The sequence below is a fragment of the Oncorhynchus kisutch genome, linkage group LG9 (assembly GCF_002021735.2).
Source record: "Oncorhynchus kisutch isolate 150728-3 linkage group LG9, Okis_V2, whole genome shotgun sequence".
Taxonomy (NCBI): domain Eukaryota; kingdom Metazoa; phylum Chordata; class Actinopteri; order Salmoniformes; family Salmonidae; genus Oncorhynchus; species Oncorhynchus kisutch.
In genome coordinates this window covers 25,565,840-25,581,091 of record NC_034182.2, presented here as the reverse complement: position 1 = coordinate 25,581,091, position 15,252 = coordinate 25,565,840, and the positions used below count along the sequence as shown (strand labels likewise).

General features: G+C 50.4%; 1 protein-coding gene across 1 annotated transcript in view; it reads left to right on the top strand.

Moving 5' to 3' along the window:
• The window catches only part of dnah2 (dynein, axonemal, heavy chain 2), a 249,711-nt gene that overhangs the window by 168,269 nt on the left and 66,190 nt on the right, over positions 1–15,252 (top strand). Inside the window, 10 exon segments of the mRNA XM_031831350.1 lie at positions 2,725–2,861; positions 3,015–3,152; positions 3,655–3,813; positions 8,041–8,193; positions 8,526–8,617; positions 8,798–8,822; positions 8,824–8,997; positions 11,963–12,014; positions 13,740–14,029; positions 14,405–14,452. Coding sequence (XP_031687210.1) covers positions 2,725–2,861; positions 3,015–3,152; positions 3,655–3,813; positions 8,041–8,193; positions 8,526–8,617; positions 8,798–8,822; positions 8,824–8,997; positions 11,963–12,014; positions 13,740–14,029; positions 14,405–14,452 — 1,268 coding nt within the window.

Sequence of the window (15,252 nt, the reverse complement as noted above, 5' to 3'; positions counted from 1 at the left end):
CTGTGCCGTGTGCTTTACCAATCCAACACTCTGGTTGTGATGCTGTGCCGTGTGCTCGACCAATCCAACACCCAGGTTGTGATGCTGTGCCGTGTGCTCGACCAATCCAACACCCAGGTTGTGATGCTGTGCCGTGTGCTCGACCAATCCAACACCCAGGTTGTGATGCTGTGCCGTGTGCTCGACCAATCCAACACCCAGGTTGTGATGCTGTGCCGTGTGCCCGACCAATCCAACACCCAGGTTGTGATGCTGTGCCGTGTGCTCGACCAATCCAACACCCAGGTTGTGATGCTGTGCCGTGTGCTCGACCAATCCAACACCCAGGTTGTGATGCTGTGCCGTGTGCCCGACCAATCCAACACCCAGGATGTGATGCTGTGCCGTGTGCTCGACCAATCCAACACCCAGGTTGTGATGCTGTGCCGTGTGCTCGACCAATCCAACACCCAGGTTGTGATGCTGTGCCGTGTGCTCGACCAATCCAACACCCAGGTTGTGATGCTGTGCCGTGTGCTCGACCAATCCAACACCCAGGTTGTGATGCTGTGCCGTGTGCTCGACCAATCCAACACCCTGGTTGTGATGCTGTGCCGTGTGCCCGACCAATCCAACACCCTGGTTGTGATGCTGTGCCGTGTGCCCGACCAATCCAACACCCAGGTTGTGATGCTGTGCCGTGTGCTCGACCAATCCAACACCCAGGTTGTGATGCTGTGCCGTGTGCTCGACCAATCCAACACCCAGGTTGTGATGCTGTGCCGTGTGCTCGACCAATCCAACACCCAGGTTGTGATGCTGTGCCGAGGGCTCGACCAATCCAACACCCAGGTTGTGATGCTGTGCCGTGTGCTCGACCAATCCAACACCCTGGTTGTGATGCTGTGCCGTGTGCTCGACCAATCCAACACCCAGGTTGTGATGCTGTGCCGTGTGCTCGACCAATCCAACACCCGCTGTCCGCTTTGCCTCCCGCCTTCTTTTCTTTTCACCTTCTGTCCTTCCATCCCTGACATCTTCTTTTCCAGGGCGTGCCCATATCATCATCCTGGGTTATATTGCCACATCCTTGTCTTTAGATCTTAGTGTGGATTATTACTTTGCTCTTCCATCTTTATTTTTTATTTAAAAAAAAATATATATATATTTTTTTAACCTCTTTTTCTCCCCAATTTCATGTTATCCAATTGGAAGTTACAGTCTTGTCTCATCTCTGCAACTCCCTTACAGGTCGAGAGCCGTGCGTCCTCCGAAACACAACCCAACCCAGCCACACTGCTTCTTGACACAATGCCCACTTAACCACTGTGTCAGAGGAAACACCGTACACCTAGCGACCTGGTCAGAGTGCACAGCGCCCGGCCCACCACAGGAGTCGCTAGTGCGGGATGAGACAAGGACATCCCTGCAGGCCAAACCCTCCCTAACCCGGACGACACTGGGCCAGTTGTGCGCCTCTCCATGTGTCTCCCGGTCGCGGCCGGCTCTCGACAGAGCCTGGACTCGAACCAGGATCTCTAGTGGTACTGCAGTGCCTTAGACCACTGCGCCACTCTTTTGTTTTTATCAATCAGGATGTGCAGTTCAGTTCTCTCCATCCCATCTGCTGTTTGTTTTTGTTCTCTCTCTCCTCTTTTTTGTCCCTCCCTCCCTTTATGAAGTGGAGAATCAGCCCAGAGGACATGTGGCAGTTTGCTCTGCTCTCTGTGTTTTGTGTGTGTGTGTGTGTGTGTGACGGGTTTGATGATTGTGGTTAAGTGGGGCTGCTGTGTGTCTCTCTCTCTGTCTCCCATATCAAGAGTGTTGAACCAGATGGTTGCGTACAGTGGTTTGGTGAATGAGTGGCATATTGCAGAGTAGATAAAGGGGGCTGCGTTTTCAAACTCAAAAGTAGACAGCCCTCAGCCCTAAACCCTCAGCCCTTGAATGCCGTCTTACATCGTCACGTCCGAGTGTACCTTAAATGTCTCTTGTCCAAGCGAGGGAGAGTGATGATCGGAGAGGCAACGTCCTCGGTGGAAATCTAGTTGATCTTAAAAACAGCCAACCTAATGCTATGAATGTACCTAGCCAGCTAACGTAGCTATCTGGCACTCCTGTCAGGTAGCTAGCTACAGTAACCTATAGCTCGATAGCTAGTTTAGGCATTCATTCCAATACATTTCAGAATTCCCCAAAAATATGTTTAGGAATCGAGCTATGTTTTATAAGCTCCTCACTACGAGACTAAGCCATTTTGCCAACGCTAAAGTCAATGTTGTCTATATATGTATTCTTTTTTTTTTAGCAAGCAATCTTCATAATTTTGTCTGACATGCCAAAAATGCAGCCGTATTGATTGAATTTGACACTTCGCGGCCACCAGAGTTTGAGACGTGTACTACAGTTTGCATTGAATGGTGGGTCATATTAACCCCAAAAGTGATCAAAGTTCTTCATTCACTCCCTCGAGTTAAATCGAGAGCCGAGGGGGGCAACGTTTCTGAATTGGACCTCCACTTAAGATGGCAATCAAACTGCATTCCGGTTTCGACAGAGATTTCCCCTTGGGGAAGTGACTAGGGGCGAGGCCCGAGGGGGTAAAAATAATCAAGTCTATGAGATTGAAGATGACACAGTTTGTGTTGTGATTTGCGTGTGTATGTCTACGTACGTGCATGCGTGTGTGTCTGCCCCACTCTTAACCTTGTCCCCCTCCCTCCTTCCCACTGCCCCTGGGCCCAGATGAGAAGCCTGATGAGAAGTGGATCATTTTTGACGGCCCGGTGGACACTCTGTGGATCGAGAGCATGAACTCTGTCATGGACGACAACAAGGTTCTCACTCTCATCAACGGAGAGAGAATCTCCATGCCAGAACAGGTGACATGCAAGTGCCCACATGCGCACACACACACACACACACACAGACACGTCTGCATTCAAAATGATATACTACAAATAGTACAGTAACTGCCATCTGAAAGTTCTTATCTACAGTATATAGTATCATCTTATTTTGTATTGTGTGCGTAGGTGTCTCTGTTGTTTGAGTGTGAGGACCTGTCCCAGGCTTCCCCAGCCACGGTTTCTCGCTGTGGGATGGTCTACAACGACTGCTCAGACCTGGGCTGGAAGCCCTACGTCCAGTCCTGGATGGACAAACGACAGAAGGTAACAGGCTAGCTGCACCACAGGTTTAACCTACTCTATGAAGGTGCCCTGATTATTAACCCTTTATATTCTCTTTCCTCTCTCCTCTCTCTCTCTCTTCCTTGCCCCCGTCGGTCTCCCCCCTCACCCCTCTCCCTCCCTCCTTTCCTTCTGTCTCTCCTCTCCTTCCCTCTCTCCCCTTTTTGCCTCTTTTGCTTGCACTCTCCCCCCTTCCTTCTCTTCTCTTCCCCTCTCCCCCTCCCTCTCTCCCTCTCCCCCTTCTTTCTCTTCTCTTCCCCTCTCCCCCTCCCTCTCTCCCCCCTCCCTCTCCCCCTTCTTTCTCTTCTCTTCCCTTCTCCCTCCCCCTCCCTCTCTCCCCCCTCCCTCCCTCCCCTCCTTCTTTCTCTTCTCTTCCCTTCTCCCCCTCCCCCTCCCTCTCTCCCCCCTCCCTCTCCCCCTTCTTTCCCTTCTCTTCCCCTCTCCCCCCTACCCCCTCTCTCTGCCTCCCTCCATCTCCCTGCAGGTTGAAGTGGACTACCTGAAGCGGTTGTTTGATAGGTACACAGAGAAGACCATAGCGTTCAGGAGGCGCAGCTGTAAGGAGCTGGTGGCCATCACCGATCTCAATGGAGTCTCCTCCCTCTGCCGCCTCTACGACTCACTGGCCACACCCGACAACGGGGTATGTACCATGGCAACCAACAGAAACAGTCTGGCAACACTAACTATTAATTAATACTGACAAATTTCTCTCCCTTAAGTTGACATGTGAAACTAACTGTTTATCTCAATGCCTCATTGAAGCACTGTACACGCAAAACAAATGCTGGGTTAAAAACAACCCAATTTAGGTTATTTAGTACCCAGCGCTGGGTAAGTATTGGACAGAACACACCCTCGGATATTTTGACTCGACCGAGGCAACTGGGGAGGTCTCAGCCGACTCATCCAGGCTCTCACGCCTTAGCTGGTTCAGGTTTCTGCGCCTCAGTGGAGGAGACCGGTCCGCTCCGGATCCCCGGGATCGTCCCTTTGATTGGTGTCCTGCGGCTGGAGCCCGAACGTGCCGGGGAGGTGGTACCATCAAGTATGCTCTCTCTCCAGCGCTGTAGGTGACAGGTTTCCCGCACCTCAGCAGAGGTGACCGGTCCGCTCCTGATCCCCGGGATCGTCATTTTGGTCGACGTCCTGCGACTGGAGCCGCGTGTCGGGGAGGGGGTACTGTCACATGTGCTCCCTGTCCGGCCTCTAGGTCACCAGGCTGATCGTTATGGCGCACACCTGTCACCATTGTTACGAGCACCTGCACTGTAGGTCGCAGGTGCTCCTTCCTGAGCTCCTTCCTGAGCTCCTTCCTTCCATTAGACTCACCTGGGCTCTATTACCTCCTTGACTACCTGCCCTATACAGTTGAAGTCGGAAGTTTACATACACTTAGGTTGGAGTCATTAAAACTCGTTTTTCAACCACTCCACAAATTTCTTGTTAACAAACTATAGTGTTGGCAAGTCGGTTAGGACATCTACTTTGTGCCTGACACAAGTAATTTTTCCAACAATTGTTTACAGACAGATTATTTCAGTTATATAATTCCAATGGGTCAGACGTTTACATACACTAAGTTGACTGTGCCTTTAAACAGCTTGGAAAATTCCAGAAAATGATGTCATGGCTTTAGAAGCTTCTGATAGGCTAATTGACATCATTTGAGTCAATTGGAGGTGTACCTGTGGATGTATTTCAAGGCCTATCTTCAAACTCAGTGCCTCTTTGCTTGAAATCATGGGAAAATCTCAAGACAAAAAAATCTAATCAGCCAAAACCTCAGAAAAAAAATTGTAGACCTCCACAAGTCTGGTTCCTCCTTGGGAACAATTTACAACACCTGAAGGTACCACACTCATCTGTACAATAGTATGCAACAATAGTATGCAAGTATAAACACCATGGGACCACGCAGCCGTCATACAGCTCAGGAAGGAGATGCGTTTTGTCTCCTAGAGATGAATGTATTTTGGTGCGAAAAGTGCAAATCAATCCCAGAACAAACAGAACAGCAAAGGACCTTGTGAAGATGCTGGAGGAAACAGGTATGAAAGTATCAATAGTAAAACGAGTCCTATATCGACATAACCTGAAAGGCCGCTCAACAAGGAAGATGCCACTGCTCCATGAAAAAGCCAGACTACGGTGTGCAACTGCACATGGGGACAAAGATTGTACTTTTTGGAGAAATGTCCTCTGGTCTGATGAAACAAAAATAGAACTGTTTGGCCATAATGACCATCGTTATGTTTGGAGGAAAAAGGGGATGCTTGCAAGCCGAAGAACACCATCCTACCCGTGAAGCACCGTGGCAGCATCATGTTGTGGGGATGCTTTGCTGCAGGAGGGACTGTTGCACCTCACAAAATAGATGGCATCATGTGAAGGAAAATTATGTTAATATATTGAAGCAACATCTCAAGACATCAGTTAAGTTAAAGCTTGGTCGCAAATGGCTCTTTCAAATGGACAATGACCCCAAGCATACTTCCAAAGTTGTGGCAAAATGGCTTAAGGACAACAAAGTCAAGGTATTGGAGTGACCATCACAAAGCCCTGACCTCAATCCTATAGAACACTTGTGGGCAGAACTGAAAAAGCATGTGCAAGCAAGGAGGCCTACAAACCTGACTCAAATACACCAGCTCTGTCAGGAGGAATGGGACAAAATGACCAATCCTACCAAATACTAATTGAGTGCATGTAATCTTCTGACCCACTGGGATTGTGATGAAAGAAATAAAAGCTTAAATAAATTAAATCATTCTCTCAATTATTATTCTGACATTTCACATTCTTAAAATAATGTGGTAATCATAACTGACCTAAGACAGGGGATTTTTACAAGGGTTAATTGTCAGAAATTGTGAATAACAAGAGTTTAAATGTATTTGGCTATGGTGTATTTAAACTTCAACTGTTTATGTCACTCCCTTTGGTTCCTTCCCGAGGCGTATTGTTCCTGTTTCTGTGTCATGTCTGTGTGCTGTTCGTGTTTCTTGTTTTGTATTATGTTACGTTTATTTATTAAAATACTCACTCCATGAACATGCTTCCCGACTCTCAGCGCACATCGTTACACAAACCATCTCAATTTGGTTGAGGTCGGGGATTGGGGAGGCCAGGTCATCTGATGCAGCACTCCATCACTCTCCTTTTTGGTCAGATAGTCCTTACACAGCCTGGAGGTGTGTTGGGTCATTGTCCTGTTGAAAAACAAATCATAGTCTCACTAAGGGCAGACCAGATGTGAAGACGAATCGCTGCAGAATGCTGTGGTAGCCATGCTGGTTAAGTGTGCCTTGATTTCTAAATAAATCACAAACAGTGTCACCAGCAAAGCACCCCCACACCATCACACCTCCTCCTCCATGCTTCACGGTGGGAACCACGCATGCAGAGATCCGTTCACTTCCTCTGCGTCTACCAAAGACACGGCGGTTGAAACCAAACATCTCAAATGTGGACTCATCAGACCAAAGGACAGATTTTCACCGGTCTAATGTCCATTGCTCATGTTTTTTTGGGCCAAGCAAGTCTCTTCTTCTCATTGGTGTCCTTTAGTAGTGGTTTATTTACAGCTGACCATGAAGGCCTGATTCAGACGGTCTCCTCTGAACAGTTGATGTTGAGATGTGTCTGATACTTGAACTGTGTGAAGCATTTATTTGGGCTGCAATCTGAGGTGCAGTTATTCTTTTATTGTACATTTTTTATTTACCCCAATTTCATGGTATCGAATTGGTAGTTACGGTCTTGTCCCATCGCTACAACTCCCGTGCGGACTCAGGAGAGGCGAAGGTCGAGAGCCGTGCGTCATCCGCAACACGACCCAGGCAAGAAGCCGCACTGCTTCTTGACACAATGCCCACTTAACCCGGAAGCCAAATAGGTGCCAGTACTATTTATATTTAGCTGCCTGAGCTCCACAGTACTTTTGAGCTAATATTCTATGAGGAGCTCAAGCAGGAGAACATTTGAGGTGCCTGTACTGAGCTCCTGCCCAAGTCAAGCACTGCCGCTGGGTCATATCTCAATAACCCAGCATCAATAACCCAGCATCACTGACCCAGCACCCAGCATCACTGACCCAGCACCCAGCATCACTGACCCAGCACCCAGCATCAATGACCCAGCACCCAGCATCAATAACCCAGTACCCAGCATCAATTATCCAGCACCAATAACCCAGCACCCAGCATCACTGACCCAGCACCCAGCATCAATAACCCAGCACCCAGCATCAATAACCCAGCATCAATGACCCAGCACCCAGCATCAATGACCCAGCTCCCAGCATCAATAACCCAGCATCAATAACCCAGCACCCAGCATCAATGACCCAGCATCAATGACCTAGCTCCCAGCACCAATAACCCAGCATCAATAACCCAGCACCCAGCACCCAGCACCAATAACCCAGCATCAATGACCCAGCACCCAGCATCAATGACCTTGCAGTTTTGAAGGGGACAACACAACTGAATGACCCAACACCTGCAACCCAGGAGTTGGTCAACCAAACAGCCCAACATTTTGTTGAGTATGTGTATTCCTTGTATGGTTCAATAAATACTCTCTCTCTCTCTCTCTGTCTATTCCCCCCTGTCTCTCTCTCTCTCTCCCTCCCTGTCTCTCTCTCTCTCTGTCTATTCCCCCCCTGTCTCTCTCTCTCTCCCTCCCTGTCTCTCTCTCTCTATGTCTATTCCCCCCCTGTCTCTCTCTCTCTCCCTCCCTGTCTCTCTCTCTCTCTCTGTCTATTCCCCCCTGTCTCTCTCTCTCTCTCTCTCCCTCCCTGTCTCTCTCTCTCTCTGTCTATTCCCCCCCTGTCTCTCTCTCTCTCCCTCCCTGTCTCTCCACCCAGGTGAACCCCTCTGACTCTGACCACTACGGTCGTATGGTTGAGTTGTGGTTCATCTTCAGTCTCATCTGGTCCATCTGTGCCTCGGTTGACGAGGGCGGTCGTAAGACGATCGACAACTTCCTCAGGGAGATGGAGGGTACCTTCCCCAATAAGGTGGGGGCATGAAGACACACACATGCACGAGTGCTCACATACACACACACACACACACACACACACACACACACACACACACACACACACACACACACACACACACACACACACACACACACACACACACACACACACAGTGCCTGTCACAATGAAAACAAATCTTTCTCTCAATCATTTATGTTTTTGTAGTACAGTATTTTATGCACATTTCAAACACATGTTTGAAATCCATTTCTAGGTTTATATTACCATACAGTATATTGACTGTATTTATGCACAGATGTTGAACTGTGTCACTGATGTCTTGTTTTTCCATTTGTCCCTTCCAGGACACCATCTATGAGTACTATGTGGACACGAAGAACAAGACCTGGGCCTCCTTTGAGGACAAGCTGCTCAAGGGCTGGCGCTACCCCGCCAAGTGAGTATGTGTGTGTGTTCGTGTCCGTGTGTGTGTGTGTGTGTGCGGTGTGTTTGATTTTATTCTGTTGTTTATCTGTCCTCTCTATCTCTTCTCTCAATATCATCCATCCATCTTGTCACCTTACCCAACCTCCGTTCATCTCTTTCCTTCCCATCCTTCCCTCTCTCCCTCCCCCAGTGCTCCGTTCTACAAGATCATGGTTCCCCACGGTGGACACGGTGCGTTACAACTTCCTGGTGCGTGCTCTGGTGACGGGGCAGTACCCGGTGTTGATGACGGGTCCGGTGGGCACGGGGAAGACCTCGGTGGCACAGAGTGTTCTGCAGGGACTGGACTCCTCCAAGTGGGCGGTCCTCACTGTCAACATGTCCTCGCAGGTGAGACAGGACCGACAAACCTCGAAACAACCTTCCTGGAACCTTCCATCAATCCTCAAACCACCTAGCTGTGACAGATCAGTAACTTCACAGTAACCGCCCTGCCAACCTTCATGTAACCTTCCACCAAACCAGCACAACCTTCCACCAACCTCTCAGCTTCCTCCAACCACAGTCTAAGTTCTATATAACGGGACATGTTACACTATTTATGCCAAACAAAATGTTTCATGTCTATTATTAAGATTCCACTGTAGATCCTACATTAGACTGTTCATGTGAGGCTTAGATATTGTAAAGCCATAATCCCCAGCTAAAAATACTTTGGACCAGCCGCCACAGCTTCCAGAGGCAGAGTAGGGGGTAATAAACTATGATTAAAGTGAGTGCAGGTGTGTGTGTGTGTGTGTGTGTTGGTTTGCTACACCGGGTTGAACAGCCTTCACTTCAGCTCAGGTTCCTACCATTTCAGAGTACACGGCTCTCACTCACTCGCAAGGCGCCGAAATTAGCTGAGTCACGTACGTCGGGCTGCACGGCCCACCGCCCACCAACCCTGATGCACACACACACACACACACACACACACACACACACACACACACACACACACACACACCACACACACGAACACTCATTACATTACAGGAGGTTGTGTGATGGAAGTCCTCATAAAAGCAGCACCACCATTATCATTATCCATCACATCCAACCATTATCATTAACATCACCTGGATAACTTGGGGAGGGGGGGGGGGGGTTTGTCGGTAAAGTTGGAGAGAGAGACCATCAACTCTGTGTCCGTCGATCCATCCATCTACTGTTCACTCTGTGAACCCCTCTCTGGCTCAGTCAGTCTTCTACTGTTCACTCTGTGAACCCCTCTCTGGCTCGGTCAGTCTTCTACTGTTCACTCTGTGAACCCCTCTCTGGCTCAGTCAGTCTTCTACTGTTCACTCTGTGAACCCCTCTCTGGCTCAGTCAGTCTTCTGCTGTTCACTCTGTGAACCCCTCTCTGGCTCAGTCAGTCTTCTACTGTTCACTCTGTGAACCCCTCTCTGGCTCAGTCAGTCTTCTACTGTTCACTCTGTGAACCCCTCTCTGGCTCAGTCAGTCTTCTGCTGTTCACTCTGTGAACCCCTCTCTGGCTCAGTCAGTCTTCTGCTGTTCACCTTGTCAACCCCTCTCTGGCTCAGTCAGTCTTCTACTGTTCACTCTGTGAATCCCTCTCTGGCTCAGTCAGTCTTCTGCTGTTCACTCTGTGAACCCCTCTCTGGCTCAGTCAGTCTTCTGCTGTTCACTCTGTTCACCCCTCTCTGGCTCAGTCAGTCTTCTGCTGTTCACTCTGTGAACCCCTCTCTGGCTCAGTCAGTCTTCTGCTGTTCACTCTGTGAACCCCTCTCTGGCTCAGTCAGTCTTCTGCTGTTCACTCTGTGAACCCCTCTCTGGCTCAGTCAGTCTTCTACTGTTCACTCTGTGAACCCCTCTCTGGCTCAGTCAGTCTTCTACTGTTCACTCTGTGAACCCCTCTCTGGCTCAGTCAGTCTTCTGCTGTTCACTCTGTGAACCCCTCTCTGGCTCAGTCAGTCTTCTGCTGTTCACTCTGTGAACCCCTCTCTGGCTCAGTCAGTCTTCTGCTGTTCACTCTGTGAACCCCTCTCTGGCTCAGTCAGTCTTCTGCTGTTCACTCTGTGAACCCCTCTCTGGCTCAGTCAGTCTTCTGCTGTTCACTCTGTGAACCCCTCTCTGGCTCAGTCAGTCTTCTACTGTTCACTCTGTGAACCCCTCTCTGGCTCGGTCAGTCTTCTACTGTTCACTCTGTGAACCCCTCTCTGGCTCAGTCAGTCTTCTACTGTTCACTCTGTGAACCCCTCTCTGGCTCGGTCAGTCTTCTACTGTTCACTCTGTGAACCCCTCTCTGGCTCGGTCAGTCTTCTACTGTTCACTCTGTGAACCCCTCTCTGGCTCAGTCAGTCTTCTACTGTTCACTCTGTGAACCCCTCTCTGGCTCAGTCAGTCTTCTGCTGTTCACTCTGTGAACCCCTCTCTGGCTCAGTCAGTCTTCTGCTGTTCACCTTGTCAACCCCCTCTCTGGCTCAGTCAGTCTTCTACTGTTCACTCTGTGAACCCCTCTCTGGCTCAGTCAGTCTTCTGCTGTTCACTCTGTGAACCCTCTCTGGCTCAGTCAGTCTTCTGCTGTTCACTCTGTGAACCCCTCTCTGGCTCAGTCAGTCTTCTGCTGTTTCACTCTGTGAACCCCTCTCTGGCTCAGTCAGTCTTCTGCTGTTCACTCTGTGAACCCCTCTCTGGCTCAGTCAGTCTTCTGCTGTTCACTCTGTGAACCCCTCTCTGGCTCAGTCAGTCTTCTACTGTTCACTCTGTGAACCCCTCTCTGGCTCAGTCAGTCTTCTGCTGTTCACTCTGTGAACCCCTCTCTGGCTCAGTCAGTCTTTCTGCTGTTCACTCTGTGAACCCCTCTCTGGCTCAGTCAGTCTTCTGCTGTTCACTCTGTGAACCCCTCTCTGGCTCAGTCAGTCTTCTGCTGTTCACTCTGTGAACCCCTCTCTGGCTCAGTCAGTCTTCTGCTGTTCACTCTGTGAACCCCTCTCTGGCTCAGTCAGTCTTCTGCTGTTCACTCTGTGAACCCCTCTCTGGCTCAGTCAGTCTTCTACTGTTCACTCTGTGAACCCCTCTCTGGCTCGGTCAGTCTTCTACTGTTCACTCTGTGAACCCCTCTCTGGCTCGGTCAGTCTTCTACTGTTCACTCTGTGAACCCCTCTCTGGCTCGGTCAGTCTTCTACTGTTCACTCTGTGAACCCCTCTCTGGCTCAGTCAGTCTTCTACTGTTCACTCTGTGAACCCCTCTCTGGCTCGGTCAGTCTTCTACTGTTCACTCTGTGAACCCCTCTCTGGCTCGGTCAGTCTTCTACTGTTCACTCTGTGAACCCCTCTCTGGCTCTGTCAGTCTTCTACTGTTCACTCTGTGAACCCCTCTCTGGCTCAGTCAGTCTTCTGCTGTTCCCTTTTCACTAATGTAAACCTCTTTTACTCTGGCTAATACTTCTCTTCCTGTAGCTACCTTATCCCTTGTACTCTTTATCCCCCCTCACCCCCTCTCTCTATTGCTCTCTCTCATACACACCCGACCGGCCCCTCTCTCTATCGCTCTCTCTCACCACACACCCGACCGGCCCCTCTCTCTATCGCTCTCTCTCACACACACCCGACCGGCCCCTCTCTCTATCGCTCTCTCTCACACACACCCGACCGGCCCCTCTCTCTATCGCTTTCTCACACACACCCGACCGGCCCCTCTCTCTATCGCTCTCTCTCTCACACACGCGACTGGCCCCTCTCTCTATCGCTCTCTCTCACACACACCCGACCGGCCCCTCTCTCTATCGCTTTCTCACACACACCCGACCGGCCCCTCTCTCTATCGCTCTCTCTCATACACACCCGACCGGCCCCTCTCTCTATCGCTCTCTCTCACACACACCCGACCGGCCCCTCTCTCTATCGCTCTCTCTCACACACACCCGACCGACCCCTCTCTCTATCGCTCTCTCTCTCACACACACGACTGGCCCCTCTCTCTATCGCTTTCTCTCACATACACCCAACCGGCCCCTCTCTCTATCGCTTTCTCACACACACCCGACCGGCCCCTCTCTCTATCGCTCTCTCTCTCACACACGCGACTGGCCCCTCTCTCTATCGCTTTCTCTCACATACACCCGACCGGCCCCTCTCTCTATCGCTTTCTCTCACATACACCCGACCGGCCCCTCTCTCTATCCGCTTTCTCTCACACACACCCGACCGGCCCCTCTCTCTATCGCTTTCTCTCATACACACCCGACCGGCCCCTCTCTCTATCGCTCTCTCTCACACAACCCGACCGGCCCCTCTCTCTATCGCTCTCTCTCATACACACCCGACCGGCCCCTGTCTCTATCGCTTTCTCACACACATCCGACCAGCCCCTCTCTCTATCGCTCTCTCTCTCACACACCCGACTGGCCCTTCTCTCTATCGCTTTCTCTCACATATACCCGACCGGCCCCTCTCTCTATCGCTTTCTCTCACATACACCCGACCGGCCCCTCTCTCTATCGCTTTCTCACACACACCCGACCGGCCCCTCTCTCTATCGCTTTCTCTCACATATACCCGACTGGCCCCTCTCTCTATCGCTTTCTCACACACACCCGACCGGCCCCTCTCTCTATCGCTCTCTCTCTCACACACCCGACTGGCCCCTCTCTCTATCGCTTTCTCTCACATACACCCGACCGGCCCCTCTCTCTATCGCTTTCTCACACACACCCGACCGGCCCCTCTCTCTATCGCTTTCTCACACACACCCGACCGGCCCCTCTCTCTATCGCTTTCTCTCACACACACCCGACCGGCCCCTCTCTCTATCGCTTTCTCTCACATACACCCGACCGGGCCCCTCTCTCTATCGCTTTCTCACACACACCGACCAGCCCCTCTCTCTATCACTCTCTCTCTCACACACCCGACTGGCCCCTCTCTCTATCGCTCTCTCTCTCACACACCCGACTGGCCCCTCTCTCTATCGCTTTCTCTCACACACACCCGACCAGCCCCTCTCTCTATCGCTTTCTTTCTCTCTCTCTCACTCTCTCACACACACACACACACACACACCACAGTCCTCCTCTGTCTCCCCATCTAACCAGTCCCCCCCCTCCCCTCTGTCTCCACCTGTTCAGACCACGTCAACAACGTACAGGCCATCATTGAGAGTCGTGTGGAGAAGAGGACTAAAGGTGTATATGTGCCTGTGGGCGGTAAGCGCATGCTGGCCTTCCTGGACGACCTGAACATGCCGGCCAATGACGACTTTGGCTCCCAGCCTCCCCTGGAGCTGCTCCGCCTCTGGATCGACTACGGCTTCTGGTACGACCGGCAGAAACAGACCCTCAAGTGTGTCAAGGTGAGATGAGAGGGGTGGGGGGTACGTGTGTCGGGGGGGGGACGACTCGTTATTACTAAGAACTTAGTTCCCTCTCCTTAGGGTATATATTTTAGGTATTTTGTTTTTCGGACAGTTGTGTTTGTGTTGAATTAATCTTTCGGTTTATGTGTGTGCTGCACATGTTCATACAGTCTATGCAGACTGCCTGTGGTGAATTTGTTTGTGCTGATGGGCTGTTTTAACCCGTGTGTGTGTGTGGTGTGTGTGGTGTGTGTGTGTGTGTTGTGTGTGTGTGTGTGTGTGTGTGTGGTGTGTGTGTGTGGTGTGTGTGTGTGTGTGTGTGTGTGTGTGTGTGTGTGTGTGTGTGTGTGAGGTGTGTGTGTGTGTGTGTGTGTACAGGAATGTTCCTGCTGGCGTTCTATGTGGTCCACCCGGTGGGGGGGAGGACTCACATCTCAGGCCGCCTGCAGAGGCCGCTTCAACCTCATCAACATGACCTTCCCTACTGTCATTCACACACACACATAACCACACACACACAAACCACATAACCACGACACACACACACAATACCCAAACAGCAAATAACCACCACACACCACAAAACATAACACACACACAACACACACACACATAACCACACCACACACCACATAACCCACACACACCCACACAATAACCACACACACACACACACACACATAACCACACACACAGCACAAACACATAACCACACACATCCACACAAACATACCACCACACACAAAACCACATAACCACACCACACACCAACCACATAACCACACACACAACACTACCACACACCCACACACAACCAACATAACCAACATCACAATACACACAACCACCAATAATAACACAACACACACGCACCACATAACACACACACACACACACACATAAACCACATAACCAACACACACAAACACATAACCACCACACCACACAACACATAACCACACACAAACACACAACCACATAACCACACACACACGCAACCACATAAACACACACACACACACACACATAACCACATAACCACACACACACCACACATAACCACACACACACACACAACCACATAACACACACACACAACAACATACCACATAACCACACACACAACCACATAACCACACACACACACACATAACCACACACACACACACACACACATAACCACACACACACACACACATAACCACACACACACATAACCACACACACACACAAACACATAACCACACACACACACAACCACATAACCACACACCACACACACATAC